This window comes from Sesamum indicum, linkage group LG5 (assembly GCF_026168435.1).
Source record: "Sesamum indicum cultivar Baizhima isolate 11 linkage group LG5, ASM2616843v1, whole genome shotgun sequence".
Lineage (NCBI taxonomy): Eukaryota > Viridiplantae > Streptophyta > Magnoliopsida > Lamiales > Pedaliaceae > Sesamum > Sesamum indicum.
This window is the reverse complement of record NC_142661.1, coordinates 13,881,047-13,894,336: the sequence shown is the minus strand read 5'-3', so window position 1 is coordinate 13,894,336 and position 13,290 is coordinate 13,881,047. Positions and strand designations below refer to the sequence as shown.

Here is a 13,290-nt window from a genome sequence, read left to right as displayed (position 1 = left end):
CAAGAGTCATTTTCCATCCAAAATTCGGTTCACTGCTTGTTTTAATAGTCAATCTAACGAGAGTACTTAGGTAGATGGAAATTAAAAACTTTAGATACCAAATCTGATAACTTGGAAACGTTGGATAATAAAACTAAAAAAGAAATATATTTTAGATACGAAAAATGAAAGCATCCGTAAATTCCCCCAAAGAGAAAGGTTGGTCTTTCGATGTTGAACGATTTATGTGGATGATTTTGGATGAGAATACTCGTGTACAATGTACACACATCGGATGATGTTGTCGCAAAGATGGCTATAGAGCACTGGGTACAAATATTACGTAGTCATTCTGAACGTTGTTATCTTATGAGTTTAAGTGGCGACATAACACCTACACAACCATTACATCTGATCCATGCATATGGTATGAGTCCGACATGGGGGAGATGCATTTTCCGGTAGGAATCCATGACAGCAGTATGTCTTTTGTGTAACCCATCACTACATTCATCATTGGTGGAATAGTACAATATACGTTTTTCAGTATAGCACAAATTATATATTGTCTTTTTAATAATTCCGTATGTATGATTACTAGCATTTTCCAATGGGACAGAGATATTATGTATATTGGTCGACGACACATTAACATGTTAGAAATATTGGACAATCGGCGTATCTACAGATTGCGCCTGAGGAGTCCATTTATGCACCGGAGGATGACTAGACTGCAATACCGCAAGACGCACCTGTCATAATGTCAGTCTTACAGAGTTGAGACCCACAGCAACGTATGGCGCATCAGCCCAACGACTAGCCGCACTAGAGGCGTCCACCGGTTGGCCCTCGACACAGATATGATGCAGGGTCGGGCATGGGTAATGTGGAATCATGATTAGACTATTGGGCAACTTTTGTATCATCATACGCTGGTATCCAACACACTAGTGAGAGCAATAAACTTAAGAGCTGAACTGCTGCATCAGCCATCATCAACTCCACAGACAACGCGCACATAAGTATAACAAAGGTTTAGGTTCATAGCTGAACTTTGACTCAATTAATGTTCGTTCGATTTAGACGCATGCAGTAACTTCAAGCCAATTTGAAGCTTTATAAGAAAATCAAAACCAAGCTTAAATAAAATTTCTTCAAATCGACACAGTTTATTTACACTCTAAATGGGAACGAGAGGTCACAAGAAAACAAAATAAGGTACAGACGAAGCACAAAGCTCTCTTTCAGGAAAGCAAAATTTACATCTGTACACAATTATTGGGCATGCAACTCTTTTTGTTTCCATTTCCTCCCAAGTGCAAAACAAAGAATGGATCTATATTTATTTCAAATATTTCAACAACAAAGCTTTCAGGAGCCAAACTGCAGTGTTTACAGAGTGTAGTGCAGTAGTCGAATTATTCTAACTCAAACATGTATATGGGCTCTCTTTTAGTGAAGACATTTAGCCCTTGAGTACCCCTTGATCCTCCAACAAGACTCGGAGATCGGAGCTGCTGCATTCTTCAGAGGTTCGGACAATATTAGGACTGTCAGAATAAATGACATCAGAAAGTGGGTAGCTTCGATTAGCATGGAGTTGGCTACTTGCACTGCTGCAAACTCCAGTCAACACTACAGACTTATGAACACCGCCAAGCAGTCCTTCGTAGTCTGTGTCTCCACTTTCGCCAACAAAAACGACCACTTTCGATAAGTCCATACCCCATCGGAGATATAAATACCTGAAGAGCAAGTTTTCCCATGTCAGCTCTTGCTTCTGTATTAAAAATGTGGTCGTTACCAAGTAAAATATTGATGTTCTCACATAAAAGGAAACTGGTTGCTCCTTACAGAATTATTTAGTGGACCATGGACGAAACTATAATGGGAACCAACAACAAAGCCTAGTTCCAAAAACAGATGGTTGAGGCAAGTAAGCCAAAGAAATTATGCCTTAGAACATAGTTAATTAGGGAAAATTTAGGAACATTTTTTATGGCAATTCCAGTAGCTGTTCAAATAAATTGGTAAAAAGTCGTGTTAACCCAAGCATCTCGAGAAACATAACAGATATAAAGTGCTGGATCAAAAATAGGATGATTGGATTCCATTCATTTGCCTCTGTTAGCCTTACGACACATGCAACGATCATTTATGACATTAAAGCAAACCCATATAAATATCATTATTGAGGAGATGCATCAATAATTGCTATTCCCTGAGTCTATCATCAGACATGAATACTGACGTGTCATGATAGCTTATTTTGACTTTCTCTTCTTAATGGTCAAATATTGGGAAGCAGAGGCGTAGGGCAATATGTTATGATCTGAATACCCTGAATGAACAAGCATACTCCACAAAAAGACCATCAAATGGCACAAGACACCAAACATACACCAAGACGAAGCTGATAGCATTTGGTTGTCCTAGAACTCTTATTTCCTTTTTAAATTGAAAGAGAGAAGGGAACTGAGGCGGTGGAGATGATAATATTGGATGATGAAATGAAGCATCTGGATCAGTAAAATCTTTATAATCCATATACACTAAGTAACAAGCAAAAGGCCACAGAACAACATTATGCTAATAATTTGTTCTCAGGCATCACGATAAAGAGATCACAATGGCTATAAGATGCCAGTAAACAAACTCATTGATAAAAAATATTTACCTGAGAGCTTGGGAACGAGATGCCAGGACTGGAATTACGTTAATCTTGCTTCCATTTTGACAATAGACAACATGACAACGTAGTGCCTGAATTCTCATCAGCTTTCTTACTTCCTTTACAGGGGGGATCTGCTAGAAATCAAGTTAAGTTATGATACGAGCTATTGCAAGAAGGTTATTCCAGCAAAATATGATGAGGCGATGAGCCTATTCCTGGAAGACACAATACAATCTAATGCAGTAGAGACAAAGAACTGGAGCACATTTCAAGGTATTCATACAGAAGGCTTTAACACTGAAAAGGACATAAATAAGATCTGAAGGAAACAGGTATTACCACTCCAGGCTTCTGAACTTTAAATGAATAGCAATAGTCAGCCGAAGTCTCTTCATCTTCCACAACAATGTGTTCCTCTTTTTCTCCCTTTTTATCTGTTGTAGAAGCTGCCCATCGAACTAAAGTCTTCCTCAATCCTTCACCACCCCACCGGTACTCAATATGCGAATGATAATATAAGTCCACGACAAATTGGTTATCTTCTGAATGAAGAGATGAATAATAAAGATCACCACCACTATTGCAAATGAATGCATCAAAGTCAGTAGCACTTAATCCTTCAGAAATCAGGAAAGAACGTATTTCTGTAATGTTGAAGGATGTTGCCAAGATAAATCCAACTGAGCCTTCAGTCCTTTCATTCTCAAAGGCCTCAAAGATCTTTTTAACAGTTTCAGAAAGACCAGAACTTGCATCACAGTCCACAGCAATCACAAAAATGTGTTTCCTCCTCCTCAATGCTGGGAACTTACCAGCACTAGAGTTCTGGTCTCCTTTATCAGTAGTAGATCCAGATTTCTGTGCACTCTTTGCAACACCCTTAGACCATGTCAACACAGCATTTTCTAGCTTACTTTTCCGATCTTCAGAGTCTACGGAACCATAGGCATTTTCTCGGCTCTCGTTCTTATCTCCATCAAAGGAGAACTTTAAGTTCAAAGATATATCCTGTATGTCCCTCAAGGAATCACTTGGTGAATCTGATTCTGAATTTTCATCATCATCATCATTCCTCAACCAGCGAGGCTGCCTCGGCTTGCAACTTGCTATTTTAGAAAGATAAGTTTTACAGTGTTCTGGCCATGAAAAAAGGTGAATATTTTTCAGTCCATTTGCTCTACATTTTGCCCAGAGATGCTTGTCAGCAACCAGCTTCAGAAGAGCATCAGCAATAGATTGCTGATCATGGGGATCAACAAGGAGACCATTGTCCAGTACCTGCCATCAATAAAAAATATACATGGATATAATCTTCAGAAGACAAATAATATTCTATGAAATGTTAATAACTGCATAGTAAGAAAAAGTTGAAATACCCTGTGTATGTCAACAGGGCCACCATTTTTTGTGGCAACAATCGGCAAACCATGTGCTGCAGCCTGTAATCATAGAGAAATTTACATTGATCACCTTAACAAAGTTGTAAAAGTCAATTCTTAATAAGAGTGTAGCTAGAAGGCATACCTCAATCAGTGTAAGTCCGAAAGGCTCAATAAAAGCTGGATTTATAAAAACGCCCTGCCAAACATTAATAAGATTATGTTCTAACCAGAACTAGAATTTATTATACATCTCAAAATCATGCACAGGGAACATGGTGCTTACATGGAAGCACCCGGCCAGGAGAAAATAAAACACAGACAATATAGGTTCCAACATAACATTCAAAAGCAGTCTCATAGTTAACATAAACTATTAGCTCCAAGTACTAGAACAAATTGCATACATTCCATGCCTAATTTCATGGTAGGACTAGTCACAGATTCTGATTCCTATTCTTTTGTAACTTTTGGGTAGTGAGTCATCTTAAGCCTTTATCTTCATATACAAGCCTGATGAGCAATATACTCTTGCCCTTCATGCAAACTGTAATACTCCTAATCATGAAGTCCAGTGCATCACAGTAGCCAAGGTTTTGCAGCAAGATGTGGCAGAGTGAATGTGCTTCCAAAGAAGGTTTTATTTATATTTAATTTTATGGAAGGTAAGAACTGCTGTGAGCACCTTTTTTATCCTTTTTCCATTTCTTTGGTGTTTCTGAAATGTGTTAAAATGTGATTTAGTCTCATGTGCAGTACATGGAAAATGCAATATGCATTCACAAACACTAGGATGATGCCTTTCATTGGGTTTTAGAGACCATCACCAAGAACCAATAGAGATTATCATAGAGATTAACCTACACCATCCACAAACCTCATTGAATAATTAGATTATTTTCAGATGTAAAATTTGAAATGTGCTTCTGAGAATATAACATGGTTTCTGTGAAGTCTCTCTTGAAATAGAAAATCCATTTCAACTGGAAAAATAACTTTTCACAGGATAAAGAATGTGGAGCAATAAAGTCGACTTGATTGAAATTTACACCCACCTTATTGTGTCAAGGATCGACCCAAAGCACTACAGTTTAATTAGAATGAAACTGGAGAATCTCAGAAACTAGGAAAAGAGTAGTGGGAAAGATTTGTGAATCATGAGGGGAAATCAAGCCCAAACCTCGATCTGTGAAAAACTATACCACCAATATGAGCTTACAACTCCCACTATAGGGTTAAATGAGAAGAAGACAATCTAACTTCACAGTTAATAAATTTGTAAAATTGTAAACACTCCAATATTATATCCTTAACAGTGTAAATAATAACATTTAACTGGTAACAGCAGAATTCCCATCCAAGAAGTGCCAATGTATTTTGTATACATACCTTTTTAAGAACAACAAAAAATTGGCAAAACAAGCATCAATTTATGCAGTTATCTTTGTTAGAAAGGAATTCAGGTCAACAAGTTGAATGAAGAGTAGGCAGTGCAAATTTCATAATATTTGTTTAGCTTGGGTAAGCCAGGTTTAAATCAGAGAAACATGAGGGTAAAGGCTACCTTGGTCTTTGCTGCTAGACGATAGATGTCGGGAACATCAGATTGCTTGTGATGTTTAGGATATGCCACTTGACCATAGAGGTCATACTTATCGATCAACTTAAGAATTGATAGAAGAACAGAAGCATTTGTGCCCGACATTTCATCAATATTATCTCGGTTACCCATTATTAAGGTCTGCAAAACACAGAGGGAAACAAATTAAAAGTTCAACATGGGTGCAGCGCTCCACAAAACAACACGAAAATACCCGTCAAATATATATGTCAATGTCTTTGTTACTTACAAGATTAGCAAGCTCCCTTAGTGGCCGACATTCGCCAAATGCTTTGACCAAGGTTGTTAGGTTTTTCTTCGGATCTGGCCTGGCAAGTGCAAGAATCATAGGCTTCCTAGGATTGGAAAAGAAGCGCATTATCTGTGTTTACAAACAGATATTATCTTGGTTACCAGCACATCATCTATTAGATACAGTCTGAACTTTGGAAAACCAAAAGCAGGTGCTATATTTCACAAACAGTTGGTAATGAAATTTGTAGTTGCCATGTTGCAAATTGAGTGCACCATGGTTCTGTCTAACCTCTGTCCATATAGGTGGATCTGGTGACTTGCCATCTTCATTTGCTTCTGTTTCACCATCCATATCTCCATCATGTGGAATTATGTGGTGAAATTCCATTCCAGGTGGAATTACCTGCAAGAAGAAACTCATGCACTTATTGAAACATATGTAAATTTATATCAAAACAGTGGGAAAAGGTCATATAGTTTTAAAATTTTATAGCAGGTACAGTTATTTTATGAAGAAAGTGAACAAATTAGATATATCAGAAGATCTATCTTAAATGAGTAGTTGAAGGTTGAGAACTTTAATAGTCATGACTGAAGTAAATCATAACAATCTTACACTTCTTGGCAACTTAACAAACAAATGAATTAGAAGAATAATAACTTCAGCGCCGGATTATCAGGTGGTAAAGAATAATCACCACAGAGAAGCTCTATTTCTTTTCTTTCACATTAAAGAGTTGAAATAGTATTTTATTCTTTTCACACTAACTGCAAAAGTCTTCTTTGGGCAGTTTTATCAAGTAAAAGTCACGTTGAGCTGTACAGAATGATCCTGATACCTGACTTCTGTAACAGCAACCTAAGCTATTTGCTCATTTTGATAGAAGAATCTATAGAATATGTCCTAGAAGGAAGCAGGATTTAAAGAGAACCTTGATTGCAAACCTATGATCTAGAAACATTGATAAGATGAGAACTTATATCTCTAAAAGTCTAAGAATACTTACAACCATGCGAGGCATGAACCTTCCATAACAGCTCACATTACGCTTAATTCTAGCACGTAGTTTACGCTCTAGTATTGGATCAAAACCATCATACAAACGCCACTGCTCCTCTATCTCCTGTCTTGTGCTAGTAATTACTATTTCAGAGGCATCCAGGGATAACTCTTCTGCCTCTATTCTTCTCATTATTTTGTAAGTAGAATTGATCTCATCCCGTGACAGTCTGCCTTGTCTCAAAAGTTGCTCCAGCTTATCACGACCCAGGGAATGACCAGTGAAAAGCATTGGAACATTCAGAGCACCAGATAAAAGAGCAGCAGAGTCACCTGCATCAGCATAATGCCCATGGATAGCAACAGGCCAGACTGGATGTCCATTACCAATTTGCTCACCAAGAACCTTTGACATCTGTAAAATGTGGTTAAGAGCACCATCAACAAATTCAGGGATGTGTGGCCATAATAGTTCTTTTGGAATATATTTATCTTTTGGCCCAAAGGGAATGCGAATTATATAAGCGCCACTACTCTCTCCCATCTCATCCATCAAGCCTTCTGAATCTGGTGGGGGCAGCATCTCTGTGGGTTCACCATAGCTCCAGTCTACTTCTGGTGATGATACTTGTCTAGTAAGCAAATCAACACGATACACACCAGGCATAGAACCTAAAGCCCTTGCCAGTTCAACAACATACTTCACCTGAAGAAGACATGAAAGGAAATCATTTCTGTAACTAAACCAAAGTCATAGAATGTATCAAGCGGCTAACTCGCTCCCAAAGAGAGAAACTGACAATTAAATGAGAGATTTAAGTTTCTTGAAATCAGTCGTACCTGGCCACCAGTATCAGAGTCGCGGCCAAGCTCCATGTTTTCGCCACGTATCAGACCATGAAGGCTGTAAGAGACTAGTGTCAAGAAAACATGTAATTAAGTTTGCTAATTTTAACACATCAAATTCTTCAGGCGGGGGCATCAAATTAGAAGATCCGTCTTGTTCACAGTTCAACATGTCTCAATTCAATGGGTTGGCTGACTTAACATTCAGAAGTTTTAGGAGGTTGGTACATTAAATTCTCAATGCATACAGAAGTCTGGGTGTAAGATGGTGATTTTAACTGGAGATTGAACCATGTAAAATAATCTTAAAGTGCATGTTATCTGTAACAACTCTTTTTTACCAAAAATTACCTTATCAATAGACTATAAATATCTACTGAAAATAAATAAAGGATAAAAAAAAATTACCTTATCAATATGATATACAACTTTTTCCCCTTCTGTTGACTTGCCCAGGCCTCCATAGTATCAACTGAACTAATTCTAGGCAAGCGGCCTTTATTGCTTTCACCGTGAGCTGAAAGGTCACCAACTACATCTCCTTTCTCCCCCTCTGATAGGTCTTCAGACATATCAGCAACTGCTTCTCTGCGACCTCTTTCACGTTCAAGACGGCGTTTAGCATTCCTCTGGGCCTCCTCTCCCTCAAGCTAAACGAATTAATTATTTGTTAGAGAGATAATTGATTGATCAGTAGATCTTTTAGTCAACAAACTAGAGACTATGAACAATATTTTTCAACCAAACCATGCTTATAACCGTTTGGTATTAATTTTACCCTACCATTGCATGTAAAGGCAAATAATGTGAAAATTAGTCATAACTTATAATTAACGATCCCACCATCAGCCTATCAATAAATAGAAACCAGCAAGCATCAACTCTGGAAGACTCTAACCTACTATAGAAGGGCAAAAGATTATCACACTATGTTCAATTACAGTTTATTTTGGAATAAGGACAGAAAACCACGGAGAAGTTGCAATCACAATCACAAAATATAAGCAAATAGAAAAATTGATGTCAAAGATATCCATGTCGCAGATACTGCAAAGGATTTAATTGAATGACAGCTCAGAACCTAGAGGATTTTCTTTTACTGCTGACCTATTGCATTGCCTAGAATGTAGGAAACAAGGAACTGGAGTTAATGCACATGGCATTGGCATCAGGAATGTCCAGAGAATCTGAGACAATTTATATATGGCTGGCAAAGACAATTTTAGCAAGATACAGTTCCCAATTTCAGCTATAGCTTGTAACTTTTGGTCTATCAGGGGCTGGCCAGAGGAGAAGCTCAGCAATGAGATGGAGCATGAAATACAACCAACTGGGAAGGACTAGAAAAATTGAGAACAGATTTTCGATTGATTCACATCCTCACCAGTGTTGCAACGACTTCTAAGAAAAAAGCAAATGCTCTTTCGCTTTTGAAACTGTGGTTTGTGTACATTTAACGTCTAATTTCTTGCTTATTTTTTCACGATTTTAGAGATTCCATACTAAAATAACAGATCCACCTTTGCCCCTTAATTTTACATATGTGATGAGTTTACATTCAGTAGTAATGAAGTGAACAGGACCTATTAACTATCAAGAAGAATTTGACCAATGGATTCCTAAGTTGCAAGCTATATGTTTGGTCCTTTAAATGAGAATAAAAAACTAAGGATGTTTTTTCCTTTCTTTAATTATAATACCTTGTAAAGTTAAATTTTTTTCTTTTTCTTTAGATCACCATAATAAGTCCATTCATAGCACTAATCTAATACCAAAAAACAATTGGAATCAACTTTACACTTACAAAAATCATTTACTACAAGCAACACCTCTAGCATAACCACCACATTAATCAAAAGCTTAAATCTGCCAGAAACAGAAACACAAACAATCCATACTTCCAAACGCGGGCGTGCACACACAAATGCCAGAGTTTGAATAAAAGAAAGAATCATAAATAAAATGAGAAAAAATAACAACTGCTCAAACAAAAACAAAAAACCTGCTTTTTCTGCCGAGCCAAATTCCAAATCCTCCAGCACATGTTCTCCAGCCTCGTGTTCCTCTCCTGCGGACTGCGCGTCGCTTGCGCCTATTTTTCACACACACACACATCACATAAACACACACACACACTAATATATATATACACATATATGCAACATACACAAACTCACACAGAATCAACAACGAACACATACTCTGACCCAGGAGCGGTGGAGATCGGTCTCATCGAACCCCGTGATCACCTCCTCGACGAAGTATCTGGTAGGGCTGAACCTCCCCCTCTCCCTCAGCAGCAGAGACGACTTCACTTCATCGATGCCCGGTCCGACATCGAGAATCGCCTCCAGGTAGCTGTTTATCCAATCATTTCCCGCCATTAATCTCCTGCCTCTATCTGTATGTATCTGTATATATATGTATATCTATATCCGCAATCAAATCGAGCAGAATCAGTACATATCAGTGTGTGTTTGTCCGTGTAGAGAGAGAGTGTGTGATGAGAGAAGATGTTTCTGGAGGTGGTGAGGAGGAGAGAGGGAGCTGAAACCTGAAAGAGAGCAAAATTTCGTATAGAGAGAGATTCCGAGAATATTAATACAGAGAGACAAAGGCAGGCGACGCGACTAATACGCCCAACTGTTCTTGCTATTATATATGTACTCTTTTCTTTTGCTTTAGAAGAAAAAGAAAAAGTGAAGAAAATTTCAACTCTCAATTGACAAAAGTCCATTGTTTTTATTCATTTTTCGGCTATTGCCAAACACTCCATAAACATTTCCAACATTTCCGGTAAATTACTATGGAATTTTTTTAAATTTGACATAATTATGAATATTTTTTATAAAAAAAATAATTGTATAACCCCTATACATTTAGGCGGAAATTACTATTTTACGCTTATTTATTTTTGAAAAAGATTTGAAAAGTTATAAACAAAAAATCTGAGGTTGAGTGAAGTAAACAATGAGTAGGGTATATTAGTCTACTCAAGATGAGTCGATACACGATTTAACAATTAAACAAGTGCAACAACTATGTTCACAAATACTAAATAATACAAATTACATATACAATCTGAAAAAATAAGTAAAAAAAAAATATGCCCCTCCGTCGTCCCCAAGGTCTTGTGGGGCTCCATCATCAGAAGTAAGAGTTGTCTCTTCCTCATCTACCTTGGGGCCTCATCTTACCTTGAGCTCGCACAGTCTCGAGCTCGCCATGGGGCACACGACCTAGATCTTTCCATGGGGTGTGCAGGCGCATCTCATAGCCTCAAGCTCACTATAGAGCGAGCGGGCTAAAGCTCGCCACGGGGTATGTGGACGCTCGCTTCGAGTTTGACTTGCAGCCTGGAGCACGACATGGGTATGTAATTGAGCCCTTCTGAACTCAAGCTCAACATGCAGCCTCGCGCCCAACTTGGGGCGCGGGACCTCAAGCTAGCCATAGGTACGCGACTGCGAGCCTTCCCTCACCTTGCGCGGCCTCAAGCTTTCCATGAGGTGGCAGATGCGAACCTCTCCTCTCCTTGAGCTTGATTGCTACATGGGCGCTCACCTCTTCTCTCCACCAGTTTGACACACGGACTTCAGCTCGCCACGGGGACGAACCTCACCTCGTCTCAAGCTCGACATGTGTCCTGGAGCTTGCCACGGGGTACGCGAGCCCTCACCTCCCTTAATCTCGAGCTCGCCATAGGGTGTACAACTGCTAGCCTACCCTCGCCTTGAGCTCACTATGGGGTTTACAGCCTCAAGCTCACCATAGGGTGTGTGGCCGTGAGCCTACCATTGCCTCGAGTTCACCATGGGTGTGCACGACCTTGAGCTTGCCATGGGTGTGTAGACGCCTCTCATGGACTTAAGCTCACCAGGGAGTGTGAGGCCTAAAGCTTACCACGTGGTACATGGGCCCTCTCGTCTCCTCGCCTTGAGTTCGACGCACCCCCTGGAGCTCTCCATGGGGCTCGTGCCTTCGAACTCGCCATAGGGGGCGCGATCACTCACTCCCTCACTTCGAGTTTGACGGGCAACCTCACGCTTAACTTGTGGCATGTAACCTCGAGCTGGCCATGGGATGCGTTATCTCTAGCCCGCCCACGCTTTAAACTCAAGTTTGCTATGGGGGGCGCAAAATCGAGTTTACCATGGGGTGCGCAGGCATGAGCCCTGCCTCGCCTCGAGCTCAACATGCGGTCTCGAGCTCTCCATTGGTTGCAAGGAAACTCGCCTCCCCTTGCTCAAGCTCACCATGGGGTACTCGGCTGTAGGACTCACCTCACTTTGAGCTCACCATGGGGTATGGGGACACAAGCATCCTCTCACCTCGAGCTCACCATGGACCATGCGGCTTTAAGCTAGCTATGAGGTGTGCGGCAATGAGATTCCCCTCCCCTCAAGGCACCTACTCGTGCTCCCCCATCAGCTACTGCCCACCACCACCACCTCCCCATCTGATCATCCCCCCTTCTACCCATATTACAGTCGCTCACTTACACCATGTTTGGATTGATGGATTTAACGGCATGAATTCAAATTTTTAATAACAAATCATTTGAATTTATAACTTCGATATTTTATGGATTTTACATCCTTCAACACTTATTTTAAACTATATTTTATGAAATATCGACAAAATTTTAAATTCTTTTGATATGGAGTCGGTTAAAATTCTTTCCAAAAATCCAAATACTTCCGTTCAAATTAAGCCTTACGGTATTTAAATATTTGTACATAAGCCCTGTACATTTCTAGAAACAAGTATGAAATCTCATTTTTGCCCCTATTTAATTTTTTTTTTGTGGCTGACATTCTTCATTAAGGGGCTAATCGTTAATCCAAGCTTTTATTTTAACAGTGTGGCTCTTCTCCAACCTATTCCTGTGTGAAATTCCTTTTGCGCCCTCAGACCAATTTTCAAGTCCCATCTCTCAAAAGTATTTTCCTTATGATTTTTAGTCACTCTTGACAAAATATTAGAGCTACACCAAGCATGCATTTCTATTTTCGCGAAAGTAATGGGAGGTTTTTGAGATAATGGAAAGTAATGGGGAGGTTTTTGTAATTAATACAAAACAGTTAATCATAAAGAGATTGTTTTACAATGGTTTGGTTATGCTTTAGTACTATTTTCTGCCTTTTTAAGCCAAGGGGATTTAAGAATATGCTTTTATTCTAATAATATGCTTATGGAATTAGAAACCTTTGTAAGGACAATATAGTCTTTTTAAAGGAGAATATTCGTAATCTTTAGGTCCCATTGGGAGATCATCACTGTTTATTTCAACGTCCTATGTTATACTTAGCTTTCTTTCTTTCTTTCTTTTTTTTTTTCTTTTTCGGGGTAGGGGTATTATGGGGATTCAGTGCAGTAGAAAAATCCCTATAAAAATAATAATTGATGAAAAAACTCTCTTGAAATTAAAAAAAGAAGGGACAATTGCGCGTGGACCGGACGGGAGAGATAGTGAGCTTCTTTTAAGAGTTCAGGAATCGCGTTGTTATTATTATTACTTTTCTGTAAATTACATTAATACTCCTGAGATTTGAGT

General features: G+C 39.1%; 1 protein-coding gene across 3 annotated transcripts; it reads right to left on the bottom strand.

Annotated features, from left to right (window-relative positions):
- Positions 1–1,094: 1,094 nt before the first annotated feature.
- On the bottom strand, positions 1,095–10,425 carry SPS1F (sucrose phosphate synthase 1F). Of its 3 annotated transcripts, XM_088880463.1 has the most exons (14): positions 10,288–10,425; positions 9,935–10,162; positions 9,736–9,825; positions 8,142–8,383; positions 7,728–7,791; positions 6,895–7,593; positions 6,177–6,290; positions 5,883–6,014; positions 5,597–5,773; positions 4,178–4,231; positions 4,030–4,092; positions 2,993–3,931; positions 2,657–2,784; positions 1,095–1,724 (listed from the first exon to the last, which is right to left on the bottom strand). In XM_088880463.1, the coding sequence occupies exons 2-14, from the start codon at positions 10,115–10,117 to the stop codon at positions 1,445–1,447; spliced, it is 3,165 nt and encodes a 1,054-aa protein (XP_088736589.1). In that variant the 5' UTR covers positions 10,118–10,162; positions 10,288–10,425; the 3' UTR covers positions 1,095–1,444. The 3 variants fall into 3 exon arrangements, with proteins under 3 accessions (XP_088736589.1, XP_011078416.1, XP_088736590.1); XM_011080114.3 differs by having other exon boundaries at positions 9,935–10,370; XM_088880464.1 differs by lacking the exons at positions 9,736–9,825; positions 9,935–10,162; positions 10,288–10,425 and having other exon boundaries at positions 7,728–7,801; positions 8,142–8,283.
- Between the last annotated feature and the right edge of the window lie 2,865 nt (positions 10,426–13,290).

Excerpts from the sequence above, each read along its gene's own strand:
- SPS1F (XM_088880463.1), bottom strand. The coding sequence starts at position 10,117 with ATGGCGGGAAATGATTGGATAAACAGCTACCTGGAGGCGATTCTCGAT. Across the intron at positions 6,015-6,176 it reads ATCCACCTATATGGACAGAG|ATAATGCGCTTCTTTTCCAA; the intron begins GTTAGACAGAAC and ends TTGTAAACACAG. Across the intron at positions 4,093-4,177 it reads TCGGACTTACACTGATTGAG|GCTGCAGCACATGGTTTGCC; the intron begins GTATGCCTTCTA and ends CTATGATTACAG.